At 37.7% G+C, this 18,036-nt stretch overlaps 1 protein-coding gene across 5 annotated transcripts in view; it reads right to left on the bottom strand.

The window, feature by feature from the left end:
* Positions 1–18,036, bottom strand: part of Dennd4c (DENN/MADD domain containing 4C) — a 102,086-nt gene that overhangs the window by 58,788 nt on the left and 25,262 nt on the right. For 4 of the 5 annotated variants that reach the window (XR_390327.4, XM_006538022.3, NM_184088.1 and 1 more), the window contains exons 2-9: positions 17,257–17,578; positions 13,851–14,103; positions 11,912–11,981; positions 10,105–10,274; positions 5,530–5,768; positions 2,925–2,991; positions 1,854–1,912; positions 345–489 (exon numbers count right to left, since the gene is read on the bottom strand). Coding sequence is in view for 4 of the 5 variants with exons in the window: in XM_006538022.3 (XP_006538085.1) it covers positions 345–489; positions 1,854–1,912; positions 2,925–2,991; positions 5,530–5,768; positions 10,105–10,274; positions 11,912–11,981; positions 13,851–14,103; positions 17,257–17,561 (1,308 nt within the window). In the remaining variant the exon portion in view is untranslated. Of the gene's footprint in view, positions 1–344; positions 490–1,853; positions 1,913–2,924; positions 2,992–5,529; positions 5,769–10,104; positions 10,275–11,301; positions 11,524–11,911; positions 11,982–13,850; positions 14,104–17,256; positions 17,579–18,036 lie in introns of those variants that run through there. The other variant, XM_006538024.4, reaches the window with a different exon arrangement.

Genomic DNA, 18,036 nt, shown 5'->3' with positions numbered 1-18,036 from the left:
GGACTTTGGGGGATTCATTACTTTAGTGTCTCCAGGGTCCTCTATTAGGATGACAAGACCCCTGTTTGTGTCACCTGAGGAAACATTAAGACTACAGGTAGAGACTGCCAGGCTCCACTTACAAGTTTTACTGTTATGTAATGAGTATTTACTCTCAGGAGAACACTAAAACATGAAAAATTAGAAACTGACATTTTTTTCCCCTCAAACATTTGTTTTCTTCATACACTCAAATTACATTCATATCAAACTGACTGGGCTGGAATTTGTAAAGTTGCCTTCTTTAAAGAAAAGTACAAAATCCTTTAGTAGTAATTCTGTTCTAAAAGAAAAGCTGTACTTACAGCAACGACAGCTTCGGCTACCCCAGTTAGTACCGCTGGCCTCAGAGAGTGCAGCAGAATCTTACTCTCGAGCAAAACCAGCAGCAGCAATGTCGCGCAGTTCTCAGGACCCAGATTCATCAGCAAGGAGCTAAAGTTGGCGCCACTGGAGAGCAGAGAAACAAAGGATTGGGAACTACTTTACTAAAACATAAGCAGGTTAGGAATCTAATGTTAATTTCAGTTCATAACTTAGCAAAATGCAACTAATTTAATGAGGTAGTATATGGTGTGGTTCAAAAGAATGATTTTCTGAAGCTCAAATTTGAGCTGAGTTCAAAGGAACAGAGGTAGGAGTGTAATGGGGCTGGGAGACAGCATTATGTAAGAACTCCGAAGCAGGAGACACTAATGGCATAATCCAAGAAATCCAAAATAAAGGAGCATGTGAAAATAACAAGAGATTATGGTTAAGAGAAATGACTCAATTAAACTCATATTCATAAGAGGATGCACTGGCTGCAGGTAGATAAAAAACTGAAGGCCTAAGAGTAAAAGGATCAATCAAGAGACTACTAACAAAACAGTCCAAAGAGTAGCTGGATTAGTGATACAGATGAAAAGCAGAAAAGGGGTATATAGGAGGTGAACATCCGCTCACCATGAACAATGACTTACAAACTGAATATGGAAAGGAGAGGTGAGAAAGAAGTATTTCCTGTATTACATCTTATAATTATGGATTTTGTAGAATGTCTGTGCATGAAATATGTGGACATGCATGTGATGGTCAGAAGACAGCTTTAGGTGTTGGTCTTTGGCACCTGTCATCTTTTGTTTTAGAGTCTATCCTTGACCTAGAACTTAACCAAGTGAGCTATCTGGCTCACCAGTGATTTCTAGGGCGCATTTGTCTTTGTTTCCTGTCTGCCCACTGTTGGGATGACAGGCATGTACAACCCATACATGCTTTCTACATACATGGGTTCTGTGGACCAAAATTCAGATCCTCAAACTTGCAGGACAAACACTTCACCTACTGAATCATTTCCCCAGCCTTGCAACTGTCTCAAAGTGCCTCCATACTAAATTAGCCACACCACCCACTCAGGTATCAAGGATGGCAATACTAAGTGACACCCTATCTTACCTAGTGTCATCCTGCCCCCAAAGTATTCTGACCCTTTTTCTTTTTGAGATTGAACTCAGGGCTTGTGTAAGCTGAACAAGTGCTACTACATGTACCCATAGTTCTTTATTTTAAGACAGATCTCATTAAGTTACCCATGCTGGCCTTAAACTTGCAATTATTCTGTCTCAGTCTTCCAAGATTCTTCGATTACACGCTTGTCCCACTATGCTTAGCTCAGTAAAATATTTTAGAGCATTTTGTTCCAAGCAAATAAAAATAGCATTTTAAATATAATAAAATGGGATGAGGGTGTGGCTCCTAAGGCCCAACATATATATTGTCCTGGGATCTAGCCATAGACAAACAAACAAACAAACAAACAAGCAAACCATCATTACCTTAATGGTAAAGGTGTGGACACTGGCTGTGATAATATAAATGCATCATGGACTGATAGCTTAAACAAACAAAAAGACAAATTAGCCAAAGCAATTTTAGAGTCTCAATATTTTGATCTAGAGATAAACAAAAAATTGCTTAATATGCAGAAAGGTATGTAATTTTAAATACACTGAGATGTAAATGATAATTGTAAATACTCAAGAGTTTTTTTTTTAATCAGCTCTTCTTAAGTTGATGACTGAATTTTGACCCAATTAGGAGGTTAAATGCAGTTATTTAAAATTTTGGAATAATTTTTATAAGAGCCTCACATTTATTCATTCAAAAAACTTAGTTAAGCATTTATTAATTGTGTAATACAAATTAATACTTGCTGAACTGAAATATATTTAAGACCAACAGTGTCTGACTTAGCCCCGCTATAAAGTATAGACAATCTCGTAGAAGAAAGATTAAATAGATTGTCTCATTAGACTATAAAGCTACTCAGTGTCAGTTATAATCTGCTATGATTCAGGAAGAGACAATAAATAAACAGAAAGCTAAATATTTCACAACTTTCATAACAACCCGATCTCATTCCTATAGCTAAGCAATAAGTCTTTGAAATCTTGTCTGTACTGATTCTAGGTAGTAAATAAATGTCACAAGTTGTGCACCTACCTAGGCCTAAGAAAGAAGCAGGTTCTTTAGTACAGTCTGAAAGTACTGTTAAAAGCTGTATTAATTTCCCTCCTTCCAAATAAACTTTAAATACTCAGCATTTAAATATTGAAATACTAAATACTATCAGTTACTCAGAAACTAAGGACATAACTATCACGTAATTTTATGTTATGGGTTTAATTATTAAATTTAGCTATGGAAAGGGCACACATGAACCAATAAAAACAATACCATGACTCATAGGTAGTATTTACTCTAGTTCTATTCACCTGAGGTCTAAAAACCGACTAGGAAAAAAATGTTCAATAAAGAATAGTCAGAACTTCAAACACACATACTGCTTCATCTCACACTCAAAGAACTTAGCACAAACTGACATGAATAGACTCCCTTTTCATTACCTGGATGAGGATTCTTGGTCTTTGTGGTGAAGGAAAAGGGATATTTTGCATAAAATGTGAAATGTGCCTAGAAAAGATTGTAAAATGAATACCATAGTTACTTTTCTTAAATGTATCTCAGATCTTAGCAAGCCTTTCATTCCACTATATATCATTTCAATAAAAAAATCTATTTAAAACTGGGCTAAAGAATAAACCTTTGCAAAGTAAACTGGTAGATTCTTGTAATTCTGGTACTTAAAAAGGTTGAGGCAGGAGGATTACTCAAGTTGAAATCTAGCCTGGGCATCCTAGAGAGTTCTAGGCAGCCTGCACTACAGAGTGAGACCTTGTCTAATAAAACAAACGAAAACCATTATTTTCATCAGGAAAACAATAATATAAAAGTCGCTGTATAAAATGCAGAAGCAGCTAAGACTGACTAGACTCTTGCAGTGAGCTTGAGTTAAGTTCATATGGCTCACAATAACCTGAAACTCTAGCTCCAGGGGCTCCTCGCCCCTCTTCTGGCCTCCATGGGTAATCATATACTTGTGGTAGACATACATACGAACATGAACACACACAAATAAAAATAATCTTTTTTTAAAAAGCTACTTTTGCCAGGCAGTAGAGATATATGCCTTTAATCCCAGCACTCAGAAGGCAAAGGTAGGCAGATCTCTGAGTTCAAGGCCAGCCAGGGATACACAGAGAAATCCTGTCTTGAAAAATAAAAACAAACAAGAGTTATTTTTATAGCCCTGCTTATCAATGCCAATATAAGGAAGTATAAATAAGAAATTTAATCCTAGTGCTGGTGAGACGGCTCAGTAGGTAAGAACACTGACTGTTCTTCCAAAGGTCCTGAGTTCAAATCCCAGCAACCACATGGTGGCTCACAACCACCCATAATGAAATCTGATGCCCTCTTCTAGTGTGTCTGAAGTCAGCTACAGTGTACTTATGTATAATAATAAATAAATCTTTGGGCCAGAGCAAGCAGGGACTGAGCAAACAGAGTTGACCGGAGCAAGCGGAGCCAACTAGATCCTAAAAATTCAATTCCCAACAACCACATGAAGACTCACAACCATCTGTATGGCTACAGTGTACTCACAAAGAATAAATAAATAAATCTTAAAAAAAAAAAGAAATTTAATTCTAGATTTACTACTTGAACTTTGAACACCTAAATGCTATTTCTCTACTTACAAACAATGTTTTTCAAGTTTCTCCAGAGATCTATGCTCTTGGGAGAGACAGGATGTATTGTTTACCTTAAGAGAAGAACAATGATCATGTCATTGATCTCTGAGTCTATTATAGAAACCATAGAATCTCAATTGCCCATAAGCGTGCTTACTATCACCAATGTTAAATTTCTCCTCAATGTAATTAATCTGACAACCAAAAATTAAATGTAAAACCATAAAAGCCACTACCTTGCATTCTGGGAAAAAAGTAGAAATCCTGTTTTTACACTAAATTTTGATTTTTTGATGAGTTTACACAAAGTTCTTAACCTTTCTTGGTTTGTTACTAAAGTCTTTATTAGATACAAAAATAAACAAAAAACATGAGCTGGAGAGATGGCTCAGTGGGTAGAAGTGTCTGCTACCAAGCCTGACAACCTGAGTTTGATTCTCCCAGAGCCCACATGGTAGAAGGAGAGAACTCTGATACTCAGTTATCTTCTGACCTCTATGTGTGTGCCTTAGTGGTATATACACATGTGTACAATATAAAAGCATGTATGCAGTAAGTTTTTATTTATTCATTTATTTCATTCACTAATTCTAGGTGTCTGAATGTTTTATTTACATGTATGTCTGTACATGACATGTGGAGGTCAGAAGAGTATATTAGATATTCTAGAACTAGAGTTGAGTAACTTGTGAGCTGACGTGAGGGTGCTGGAAATCCAACCCAAGTCTTCTGCAAGAACAAGTACTCTTACCTGAACCATCCCTCTTGGCCTCAAAAATAAATGACCAATGCATACCTATAAAGTCTCTGAACTCAGAAACCAAGAGGCCTAGGAGTTTGCAGCTAGTCTGGGCTACAAAGAGAACTCTGTCTGAAAACAAAACAAAACAAAACAAAACACCCACAGCCCTTATAGCTCCACATCTATTTTCCTTCCTTATAAAACATTTTCATGACAAAGAGAATGAAACATTCTGCCTCATGCAAAAATGACACATTTAAAATCAGTTAATTTACCTTTCTAATTTCCCCATTAGTTTAGAGATGAACACTCATTATACCTAGATCTTGTATTGGCCACTTACACAAAGTACATGTGTATATTCGTTGTCTTGATTTCTAAAGAATGAATAGGAAAAACCCACACACATATGCAAGTTAATTCCTCACCAGAATTCTTAAGACAAGTTCCTAATTTCAACAATTCAGGTGGAGAAGGGAATAAGCTATTCAGATGAAGAAGGGAATGAGCTAAAATAAGGTGACTTTGACTCTCCTATCCTTTCAACTCGGCTGCTAAGTTAAACAAACAATGAAATGAGCATTGCACACTTGATTCCATAGCCATGACTCCTCCTCATTATACATACATAGAAATTATACATACAGAGCCATGACCCCTCCTCATTATACATACTTTTCAATGGGAAGAGGATGTGGTCCAGACACAGAAACTTTGTAGATAAACATAAGAAAATTCTTAAAAGCTTCAAAAAAAGGCCAGTGTGAAAGCAAACAAATGCACTTGTTTGAATTGATGGGTTTGGAGACCACTCTTTTCTCCACGAGGGTCAATAGGCCCAGCTGTGTAAGTTGTTTCTCTGTTAGACGTTCTTGAGAGTAAGGTTCATAAAACTGGATGGCAGCTCCATATACCTACAGTCAAAGAACTGTTGTAAGATTTGAAATTGTTTTTGAAAATTCATCTTTTTCTCTACATTTTTCCCTTTTTATATTTCATGCTGGATATTAAACCCCAAGCCCCAAGCATCTTAGGCAACCACTCTATCAGAAGATATTCATACCCAATGCTCTTTTTTAAACAAGTATTTTCTGGGACTACATACCAAATAGATAAATAAAATGAAATTTCTCAACCAAAACTCAACCAGATTTTGATGCAAATCCATCTAGATCATCCCACACAGTGTGATTAAATATTTTAAGCATACATTATCTACAATAAGAAAGAAAGAGAAGGGAAGACCAGAAAAGAGCAGAACAGAATAGGAAAGAACAGAATAGAAAAAGAGGAAAGGGCAACCTTTTATGCAGGTGGGGTAGCTTAGCAGGCACATTTAACCTTGTAAGTCTGACACTGAGTCCAAACTGCCAACTTCCATAATAGGAGAGAACTGACTCCTAAAAGTTGCCCTCCGACCTCTACAGGCAGACACAACACATGTATTCCTACACTCACACATACATTTTTTTTAAAAGGCAACCTTCTTTTGATTTGTTCTCACTTTTAACCACTCCATGTATTTTTACCCAACATCTAGAGTATGCTAAGGACCTCACTCAACTTGTACTTGCTTGTATGCTGTTTTCCAGAACACTGACTATACAGAAATATACGTTGGTCATATGTGTCAATTTTTTTTCAGTGTACCAACATGTGAAGGTACATGTGCCGTGGCACTTTGCACCGTGACACAGGGTCTCTACTGTTTGCCATTATATATGCCCAGCTAAGTAGCCTAGCAAGCTTCTGGGACTCTCCTATTCCTGCATCCCATCTTGCCACTGGAGTTACCACTGAGGTTACTATATGTACTACTATATCTGACTTTATGTGGGTCTATGGATTCAAACGTGGGTCCTCAGACTTGCATGACAAGAAATTAACCACTGAGCCACCTCTTCTACCAACATTAATTTTATTTTTCTCTTAAGATACATAACCCTGAGCCGGGCATGGTGGCACATGCCTTTAATCCCAGCACTAGGGAGGCAGAGGCAGGTGGACTTCTTATTTTTTTTTTTAAAGATTTTATCTATTTATTTTATATATATGATGAGTACACTGTAGCTGTCTTCAGACACACCAGAAGAGGGCATTAGATCCCATTACAGATGGTTCTGAACCACTATCTCTATGTGGTTGCTGGGAATTGAACTCAGGACCTCTGAAAGAGCAGTCAGTGCTCTTAACCTCTGAGCCATCTCTCCAGCCCCCTGGCAGGTGGATTTCTGAATTCAAGGCCAGCCTTGTCTACAAAGTGAGTTCCAGGATAGCCAGGGCTACACAGAGAAACCCTGTCTCGAAAAACCAAAAAAAAAAACAACCAAAAAAAACCCCAAAACATAACCCTGGCTTGTCTGAAACTCACAAGAGATTCGCCTGTTTCTGTCACTTAGTATACAACTCAGTGGCATTAATCTTCACAATAGTGTGTAACCATCACTGTTATCCACTTTCAAAAACTTTTTTTAAAAATCACTAAGGAGAAGCTCTGTACCCCTTAAACAGTAACTTCTCAATTATCCCACTCCTAATTAAAATTATTAGTAGTTTCTATTCTTTCTGTCTCAATAAAATTGCCTATTCTAATGGTACCTACTATAGTTACAAGCAGTGTTTATTCTTTTTGTGTCTTGCTTACTTTTCTTAGCATGTTTTCAAAGTTCATTCATGTTAAAGCATGTAGTTGAATTTTATCTTTTTAAGACTGAGTAATATTCTATAGAATACATAAACAAAATTCCACTTTGCTTTCACCCTTCAGTGGACACTTGCACTGTGATAATACTGTAAGAATACTGGCATCCAGGTTCTTTCTGAGTCCCTAGGTTCAGTGAGTGCCAGGTTCTCTGGGAACAGTCTTCAGAAGAGAACTTCATCAAGTAATTAATTCCGTTTTCCTTTTGAAAGAGCTGCCAATCTGCTGTTCATACAAGCAGGGTTCAAGGGTTCCACTTTCTAGTAATATTCTCAGGAATGCTGACTTTCTGATGTTTTGCTGTTACAACAGCCAACTAAAGCTGTGAGATGCTACTTTACCCTAACTTCCCATCTCCAAATTACAGGAAGCGGGGCATCCCTTAACAAGCTTACTGCTCATTTATGTCTCTTTGGAGAAATGTTTATCTAATTCTGTGTGGTAGTTTGAATAAGAACAGCCCTATAGGCTCATAGATTTGAATGCTTAGTCATCAAGGAGAAGGATTGGGAGGTGTGGTCTTGTTGAAAGAAATGCAGCACTGGGAGTGGGTTTTGAAGTTTCTTTTTATTTTTTTCTGAAATCTCACATTTTGTTTTATTAGATATTTTCTTCATTTACATTTCAAATGTTATCCCCTTTCCTAATTTCCTCTCTCCGAAAATCCCCTATACCTTTCCCCACCCTGCTCCCAACCCACCCACTCCCACTTCCTGGCCCTGGCATTCCCCTGTACTGGGACATATGATCTTCGCAAGACCAAGGGCTTCTCCTCCCATTGATGGCCGACAAGGTCATCCTCTGCTACATACGCAGCTAGAGACACAGCTCTGGCGGTACTGGTTAGTTCATATTGTCTGGTGATGGTAATACAACTCAAGGCTGCACACAGCAAGCTCTAGATCACTGAGTTACAGCTGATTTTCACATGGTCTAATCCCTACCTGGTTGTCAGTTACATCTAAATTCTTTATTCTCCCTTTTTCTCTAGTTATCTGAAGTTATAGGTCCCTATAAGGCCTGAACTATCTGTTGTTCCTCAGCCGCCCAGTAAAGCACCACAGCAGGCTAACAGCCGTGCTCTATGTTAGGTAACTATTCTCACCTCCACCCACTACGACGATTCTCATCACCTAGCAAACATACTTTCAGTGCTTCACCTCCTTCTCCTCTCTAAAACAAAACTAAAACTCACAGTCCTAGCTTCAAAATCCTTACTTCTCTGCTATGAGAGTAACCACATCTTTATTCTGCTAACTTCTTTCTTTCCCACAGTAGATCCAATTCTGCTCATCATTTAAATATTGCCATTTTTCAGCTAATTCTAATGGTTTGAACTACAACCATCTCACTAACAGAAAACCAATCTTTACTTTTGTCTGACCTTGTCCCAGAAATCAATTCCTATGTCCAGATGACTAGGTAACATCTCTATCTAGACAGACAACATAAGCCACTATTTTTAAAAGTGAACAGACACTGGGAGGATGGCTGAGTGAATGAAGCGCTTGCCACACAAGCACGAGAAACTGAGCTCAGATTCCCAGTACCCAAGAAAGTGCTCGGCACTACAAATGTAGTCTTTGCTAGTCTACTCTTTTGGAATTCATTTATTGAACCTTTTAACTCTATGTGTTTTATTTTTGTTATCTGCTTTTTTGTTTGTTTAAGACAGGGTCCCACTGTCCCCTGCTAGAAGAGAATTTCTATGTAGACCTGACTGGCCTCAAACTCAGAGATCCACCTGTTTCCCAAGTGCTGGAATTAAAGGTATGTACCACCATGCCAGTCATATCTGTTATATATTTTTGAATTTTATGTTCTACCCTTTTCAGTGCTACATTTTAGAAAGTCTACCTTCCTTTTTTAATTCTCCCTTTGGGTATTGATATGTTAAGAATACTGACTGCTCTTTTGAAGGTCCTGAGTTCAAATCCCAGCAACCACATGATGGCTCACAACCATCAGTACAGCTACAGTGTACTCATATACATAAGCTACACTGTGAGACACTATCTCAAGAAAACAAAATCAAAGTCAGTGAATTTTAATTGAATTTATTTTTTAATGTTAAAGAGCATATTCCTAATTTCTAGTCTTCTGTTTTCTTCTATTAATTTTGTTTGTTTGTTTGTTTGTTTGTTTGTTTTGAGACAGGATCTCTCTATATACCTCTGGTTATCCTGGAACTCACTATGTAGATCAGACTGGCCTTGAACTCACAGATCTCTCTGAACCTGCCACCCAATCACAGTTTTCATGTCACTTTCAAAAACTGTATAAACTTTATTATTTTAAAAAAGCTTGCAAATAAATTTTAAAAGTCATATACTAAAATCAACCTGACCCAAAGTCTGCTAATTCTATCTGTGTAGAAGTTCACTGTGTTGTACATACTTTAGGACTGGTTATTTTTTACTTTTACAATGGGAATTATAGTAATATCTTTTATCCAAATAATCCTAACATTCAAATAAAGCAAATACGAACCACTTTACAACATTAAAATATGGACAAAACAGGTTTAATCAATAAGACACAAAATATACCTTTTCAGCTGAAGACCCTGTCAGGACAAATGTTGAGAAAACAGGAAGTGGGTATTTGATTTGAGGATCCCAGCATTCAATAGTGGCTCCCATAGGAAGGCAGAAGAGAGGCACAGATGGTGAGAGCGGAAAAGACTCATAGTCTTCTTCCGGATATCGAAAAATCAAACCTTTCAAAGAAAGGATAACATTTTTTTTTAAATCACTTTTATATAAATTATTCATGATACATATTTAATAACACACTGTAATATCAAAATTTCTTAGAAATATTTGTATGCAATTTTTAAATTAATTTTTCTATAATAGAAATTAAGATAAGCCAATCTATCCTTTATATGTCATCCTTGAACTTATAACGACAACATAAAATGTAAAATATTCCAGGATAGCCAGGGTTCCATTAGATGGAGAAACCCTATCTCAAAAAACCAAAAAAAAAAAAAAAAAGAAAAAAAAAAAAAAAGATACTAATAAAGAATTCAGCCAATCTGATAAACAATCAACATATTTTTTTTAACTGAAACGTGTTAATACCTTGTAAAAAATGATAAGAAATATAAAGGCAAATTTACTAATTACTTCAGTTAATCTTCAGGAAAATTCAAAGAAGAGATAAATGTTATTTCTTAAATGTAAGACAGTGCTGAAAGCTACACGTAAAAGGCATTCACATAAGTATGCGACTCCCAGGAAGGAGGGCAGGTAGCAAGCAGCACTGAGAGCCCTCGCAGACAAAGGAGCTGCACACCATTCATTGGCCTCTAATGTCACCAACATACAGCTAAAAACTTGGAAGTTCAGTCTCTAAAACTGTATTCTCTGTGTAAAATCCAGATTCTAAATACTTTTGCACCCTTTCTGTAAATATTTTAGGTTTGAGCACTGTCTATTGGTACCATCTCCCTTTCAAAGGAAAGACTTCAAGGTAATTGTGTATTATAGACACAATAATATCATATTCTAAAGTGATCCTGAATTTCCTATTAATTGTTGCTTTTGTTTTATATAAGGTAAATGGTTTAATTCCTTAGTATAAATGATGTTATGAGGACAAGAGTTTTCAGATATGAATTTGCCTAATGTTTGTTCCTAAAATAAAATTTCATCTCAAAAGCTGCACAAGCAAAAGTAATTGACATTGCTTCTTTTCACAAAGAAGCATTCCAGTATGTGCTATTTACAACTGGAGCATACCTGTATTTTCAGGTTTTATCCCACCATACCAGTGGGATGAAGAAGTCACACTTAAATCTTTACAGCCCTTGACACTTTAGTGTTCAGTTAGAATGTGGCGATAGATTTCCCAAAAACTTCATGGCAGAAAAGTTTCTCAGGCCCTCCTCTCCTCCATATAGCTGATTCTTTGCAACAAGAGAGAAAGGAAGCAAGTCCACCTTTCATGGCAAGTAACATGTGCTTTCAAATCAGACACACAAAGATAAGAGAAGGAAATGTAAGAAGTAAAGACGCAGTTTGACACCTTTATGATTGCCAAATACAAAGACAAAGAGTAAGCAATTCCCACTGAATTATTAAATCTATTAGTGTAGACCAAAAGCTTGGAGGCTTATGCCTCAAATGCTTGCCCGGACAGAAGTTTAAATTTAACAACATATAGAGGGTGGTATTAGTAAATCTAACATCATATAACATGAAAACTTCAGCTTTTACATGCTAAAATTGTAACTAATAAATAAATCAATTCTACAAAGTATATAACGGAACATATTTTATCTCTTCTAGCCAGCCCAATGTAATAAGCATTCAGGTTTGTTCAACTGGGACAGATCTTCAGTTCACTTACCAGCCTTATATGCTATTGCATTTGAAGCAGGCACAGACTTCTTGTAACACAGAAACACGTTGGAACCCCACTGTAAAAAGATAAATAAGTTTTCAAAAACCTAACCAAAAGTGAAAGGGCAGAACTGATGATCTTTAATGTCACTTAGAGATTTTGATATTTATCCACACAAATCATTTACAACTCTTAGTGAGCCAGGAGGGGTAATATCTGCCAGTAATCCCAGCATTCAGGATGAGAAAGCAGAGGGTATTGAATTTGAGGCCACCCTGGGTTATAAAATACAAAGATCCTGTCTTTAAAAACAAACAAAAAGAGCAATGGTGGTGCACACCTTTAATCCCAGCACTCTAATGACAGAGGCAAGAGGATACCTGTAAGTTTTGAAGCCATTCTGGTCTACAGAGCAAGTTCCAGGTTAGCCAGGGCCACACAGAGAAACCCTGTGTAAGTGTTGGGATGTGGGGTGGGGGTGGCAGGGAAGAGCTAGGTGTCTTAGTTATTTATAAATGCCTGCCTAGTATGTGTGAGACCCTGAGTTTGATCCCTCAGTGCCACATAAAATTGGGCTTGGTGGTACATACTTGTTATCTTAGCACTGGGAAGGTGGAGACTATGGAGACTGGGAGTTCAAAGTCTTTACCTATATAGCCATTTCCAGACCAGTCTGGGATGGCATGCATGAGACTCTGACTCAACAACAACAATAACAATAATAAATATTCTTAAACTAAAACCTACATTTATAAGGGTAGAATTCAATTCCAGCACCCCAAAATAAATAAATAAACACACTATTTACCAAACAGACTACATAGAATAACATAAATAGGGGGTTGACAACACTAACTGGAAAGAAAAAAGTTGGGTTTTTGGTTTTGTTGTTTTTTTAAAAGACAGTTTCAAAAAGTTTAGAAGTTGATGAGGCCCGTGGATGAGGCTCAGTGGACAAAGGTGCTCACTGAAGCCTCACACCCTGAGTTCAATCTCTGGGAGCCACATGCTAGAAATAGAAACTCATCCCAAAAGTGATCTCCTGTCCTCCATGTGTGCACATATGCAAAGCAACATGCACACACATGGGGGTAGGGTGGGGTAACTTTTTAAAAAGCTTATAGTTTTGTAATCATTCAGAGCCTACTAGTGCTTGAAAGAAAGCCACACAAAGAAGGACAGATACTAAAGCCCAAAATAGGAAAGCCTGAATTCCCTAGGAGGTTATGAGGTTATCTCCTCCACTAACAGCTATGGATGTATGCATGATCATCTATCTTCACAGTAAATCTAACCCAACATAAGCGTTAGTTTTATAAAACTATAACTCAAATGAATATGCCCAATTTCCTCCTTCACAACTCTGTGTGCTTATTTGAAGCAGGTCTGACTTTTGTAGCCCAGACTGGCTAAGGAATGCTCTATTCTGCCAAGGTTGGCTTTGAACTCCTGACTCTTCTGCCCACACCTCCGTGCTGGGATTATAGTCATGTCTGAATTTTAATAGCTCTGCCACAAAGTAAAAGCACAATGTGAGGGAGAGTTCTTACTCTCCAGTCAATCTATCTGAACTCTTCTTAAAGCTACTACTGAAAACCAAAAGTTAATAAAGCTCTATATTGACACAACACAAAATATTAAAATACACACATACATAAAATCTCAAGCTAAAATTATACTTTTTCTGTGTCATCAGAATATTAAAAATCATGATTTCTGCATATTAGAAAGACACAGATAACACTCCATAATAAGGGAGCTAGTCTAGTATGCCCAAGACCCTGGTTTAATGCCCAGCTCCACAAGTTCTTTTAAATGTAAAAATGGAGACATAAAAATATAAACAAGAATCATAAAAATATGAAAATATGCTATGGACCCAGTATTAAACTTTTTTGGCTTATTTCCAAACAAAACCTTGAAAAGGAAACAACTTTGTTCTTACCATGCCACAGTTTAAATTTTTATCCACTTTGCAGAAAGTATGCGGAGGGGTTTCTCCTTTACTGGTTATAATAACACAGATATCAGTGACGGCCAAGGAATTCTGGGACCGCACTGGGGGAGCCCTTCGATAGGTGATAAAGATTCTTTGAGAAGTAGTTGAACTATTGTTGACATTGGCACAGCGGCCGTACGGCGTGGCTTGGATCACTTCACATCCTGGCATAAGCCTTTCTTTCCCTTCATATAGCACGCTGTATGACAGGGAGGGGAGGGAGAGAAAGGTTTTAAGTTAATGCTGTTTTCTTCTTGAAATGAGCACAAAATTTTAGCCATCTCTGATGCTCTCCAAACTTCAACCATAACTAAAATTATTATTTTAGAAATTATACTTCTCTGGATTATTTTTTAAAGGCTTAAACATGATTTAAGAAGTAAAAATTGGATTGAGCTATTCAACTTTTCATGACAAGACACATAAGGAAGGAACGGGAATACTACAGACATCTTCGGGTCAGGCTCTTCAAATTCTACAGAGTATTCAGGTGGTTTTAGAAAAACATGCCTCCTAATTCTTGTCACACTTTTATCTTCAAAAATCCTTAGACAGAACGAACTCCACTTACTAGGGAGGCAGAGACACGAGGATCACCATTACTTCAAGGCCCGCCTGGTTTATACAAGTTCCAGGCCAGACAGGGAAAGAAAGTAAACAACAACAAAACCCAATCAAATAAGTAAAATGTGCCAAGCATCCCAATTGAGGCACAAGACTAACAAAGTCCAAGGCCTGCCTTGGATACACGGGGAACTCCAGTTCAGCCTGGTCTACAAAGTAAAATCCTGTATCCAAACAAACAAACAAACAAACAAACAAAATCACCCAACCCTCTCTGGCTCAGTAGGTAAGGGCACTTACTGCCAAGCCAACCTTAGCTCTGATCACTGAGACCCACATGGTGAAAACAGAGAAATAACTCCTGTAGGATGAACTCCAGATATACCCCCCACACACATGCATTTGTACATGAACAAAGTAATTTTAAAAAGTAAAAAAAAAAAAGATACAAAATGTGAAAAAAATCTGTAAGTAACATAAAATAATAAATTTTTTAAATGTACACACAACAGGACATGTTAGCACACCATGTATAATTAGACTGCCTCAGGAAAATAAAGAGGGCCAGGTGTGGTGGTATGTACCTTTCCTCCCAGAACTCAGGGGGAAGAGGCAAATAGATCTCTACATAATGTATGTATGAGTTCGAGGTGAGACAGAGCTACATAGTGAGACCCTGTCTCAAAAACATTAAGTCAAGCTGGGATGGAGAGATAGCTCAGTAGTTAAGAGCACACCTGCTCTACTAGGAGACTCAGGTTGGATTCCCATGTGGCACAGAGACATACATAATACAAAACACCCTCACACATAAAGTAAACAATAAATACTTTTAAAAATAAGTAAAAAATTTTAAAATATATAAATTAATAAGAAGGCACAAAGCTTGGTGAAGGAAATATGAGAACTCTGTTGCCCTTGTAGTTTCTGTGTCAAGATAAAAATATTTTCAACTAAACTGGTTTTTGCCAGGACTCAGGTCAGCAAAGCAAGACTGAAAGCTCTAGACTGAGCTGTGCAGTTAGACGATGTCTCTAGAAACCAAGTAAGTACTATTTTTAAAAAATGCTTAAAATGAAATGTCCCTGTTTTTTAAAGTAGGAGAAGAATGCACACAGACATTCAAAAAAGACATGCAAATGGTCAAAACCACAATTCTTGTGTGTGTGTGTGTGTGTGTGTGTGTGTGTGTGTGTGTGTGTGTGTGTGTTGAGAGTAGGTTTAGCTCTAAGACAGGCTTTCAAGTAACTATCAAACTAGATACATACCCAAACAGCCTTGAATACTGATCCTGCCAAGATCACAGGTCAGAACCTCTATAACCAACGGGTTCTACAATCAGTTTTTATAGAAGTAATTATAATAAACATGACACTTCAATATAATATCCACACATAGTAAATCATCAGGGGATTATAAAAGTAATATCATTTTCAAAGAAAAATATCAACACAAATTTTTGAAATTAAGTCTTTGCAGCAGTTACAAAAAAAGAAATCTTAATGGACAATTAACAAACTACAAGCCGGGCGTGGTGGCACACGCCTTTAATCCCAGCACTCGGGAGGCAGAGGCAGGCGGATTTCTGAGTTCAAGGCCAGCCTGGTCTACAAACTGAGTTCCAGGACAGCCAAGGCTACACAGAGAAACCCTGTCTCAAAACAAAACAAACAAAAAAAAAAAACAAAAAAAAACTACAACTACTGATATTTTTCTAATGATTTATTTTATTTATGTCTATATGAGGGTGTCAGATCCTGTGGATTTACAGGCAGTTGTGAGCTGCAATATGAGTTATGGGAATTGAACCCAGGTCCTCCAAAAAGGCAGCCAGTGTTCTTAACTACCGAGCCATCTCTCAGCCTCCCACAATAGCTACTGAAAAAACATTTTTGGTTTTATTGGCTGGTTGGTTTGGTTTTTCAACACAGCCTTAGCTGTCCTGGAGCTCATTGTGTAGACTACGCTGGCCTGGAGCTCGTTGTGTAGACTACGCTGGCCTGGAGCTCATTGTGTAGACCATGCTGGCCTGGAGCTCAGAGATCCACCTGCCTCTGCCTTCTGAGTGCTGGGAGTGCTGAGTGCACCGTTACTGTCCAGCTGCTGTTTTTATAAGCAGTGCTGGCTGGGAATTGAACCCAGAAGCTTGTATGTTAAACAAAGCAGGCCCATCTCCAGGGAGGGAGAAGAAAAGACTTCCCCCAACTCCAATATTTGAGATGGGATCTCATGTAGCCTAGGTTGGTCTTGAACCTGGTATACAGACAAGGATGACCTCAATGTTTTAACCTTCCTGCTTCCACCTCCCAAGTGCTTGGATACAGATATGAGTCACCACTTAGCTTCCAAATACGTATTTTAAAAAGGAATGCCCTTCCCTAAAGATGTTCATGTTTATAGTCATTCATCATTCAACAAATATCCTCTCTTAAACACACAATGCCTATTATCATAACTCCTCATGTTTTATCTCTAAATAAGATGTATAGGGCTGGTGAGATGTCTCAGCAGTTAAGAGCACTGACTCCTCTCCCAGAGGTCATGAGTTCAAATCCAGAAACCATAGGGTAGCTCACAACCATCTGTAATGAGGAAAAAAGAATGAAAAAAACCTATGGGCTGGACAGAGCAAGAGGGAGGAAGGGAGGGAAGACTTTTAAATCTTTAAACTTAATCTTAAAATAAAAAATAATAAAACTATCAGAAACTTCAAATTTCTATTATGTACCTTTTTTAACCTTTAAATAAATGTAATTCCCTTTGCCATAGCTAGAGAAAGTGATCATACCCAATATCTGTAAGGGGCGGCTTATCTCTCCCTCTCCTGTAGCACAGGAAAAGCTCTGGGCTCTTCAGACTTCCATAATTCAAGTTTGCTTGGAGTGCTGATGGAGTGGCTTCCACACAGGTGTAGCCTTCAGGTACAGTTTCCCCAGCTGATTTGATAATAACAGCAATGTCTGTGATTGGAGCTTTAGGACCAATCGAGTTAGTATCTGTACGATTTATTTCTTGATCCAAAAGAGTGGATGTATCAGTGAGACCTGCCACAACGAAGTAGTCTGTCACTCTAGGTCCTTTGTCTTCTATCATGATGGCTGTTCTACTTCCTAAAAGAAAGGAAAATGTATCATTGGCTGGAAATACTTTATACTGATCAAGATGAAGACATTCTTGAGTTAGGAATAATCAGGTACCACATTTCTCAAACGTGTAACCAAACTCCATTTTGTAGAAGCTTTTTATCATCTTGTCAGCTTTTACCTACAACAAAATCTAGTACATTTGCAACACAACTATATTCATTTCATGTAACTATAGCTCTTCCTTTAAGATCATCCGCTGAGTATAGTGGCTTAACCTGCAGTCCAGCACTTGGAAAGATAAAACAGAAGGATTTTGAGTTGGGGCCAGCACTACACAGTGAGATCCTGTTTCAAAACTTGAAAAAAGGGACTATTGAGGTGGCACAAGGAGTAAAATCTCCTCCTCAAAAGCCTAATGACCTCAGCTTGATACCTGAAACCCACAAAGGGAGAGAGCCAGTGCCCCTGCAATCTGTCCTCTG

Source organism: Mus musculus, chromosome 4, assembly GCF_000001635.26.
Source record: "Mus musculus strain C57BL/6J chromosome 4, GRCm38.p6 C57BL/6J".
In the NCBI taxonomy this organism is placed as follows: domain Eukaryota; kingdom Metazoa; phylum Chordata; class Mammalia; order Rodentia; family Muridae; genus Mus; species Mus musculus.
The sequence above is the reverse complement of the archived record's forward strand: the minus strand, read 5'-3'. Positions and strand labels throughout refer to the sequence as shown.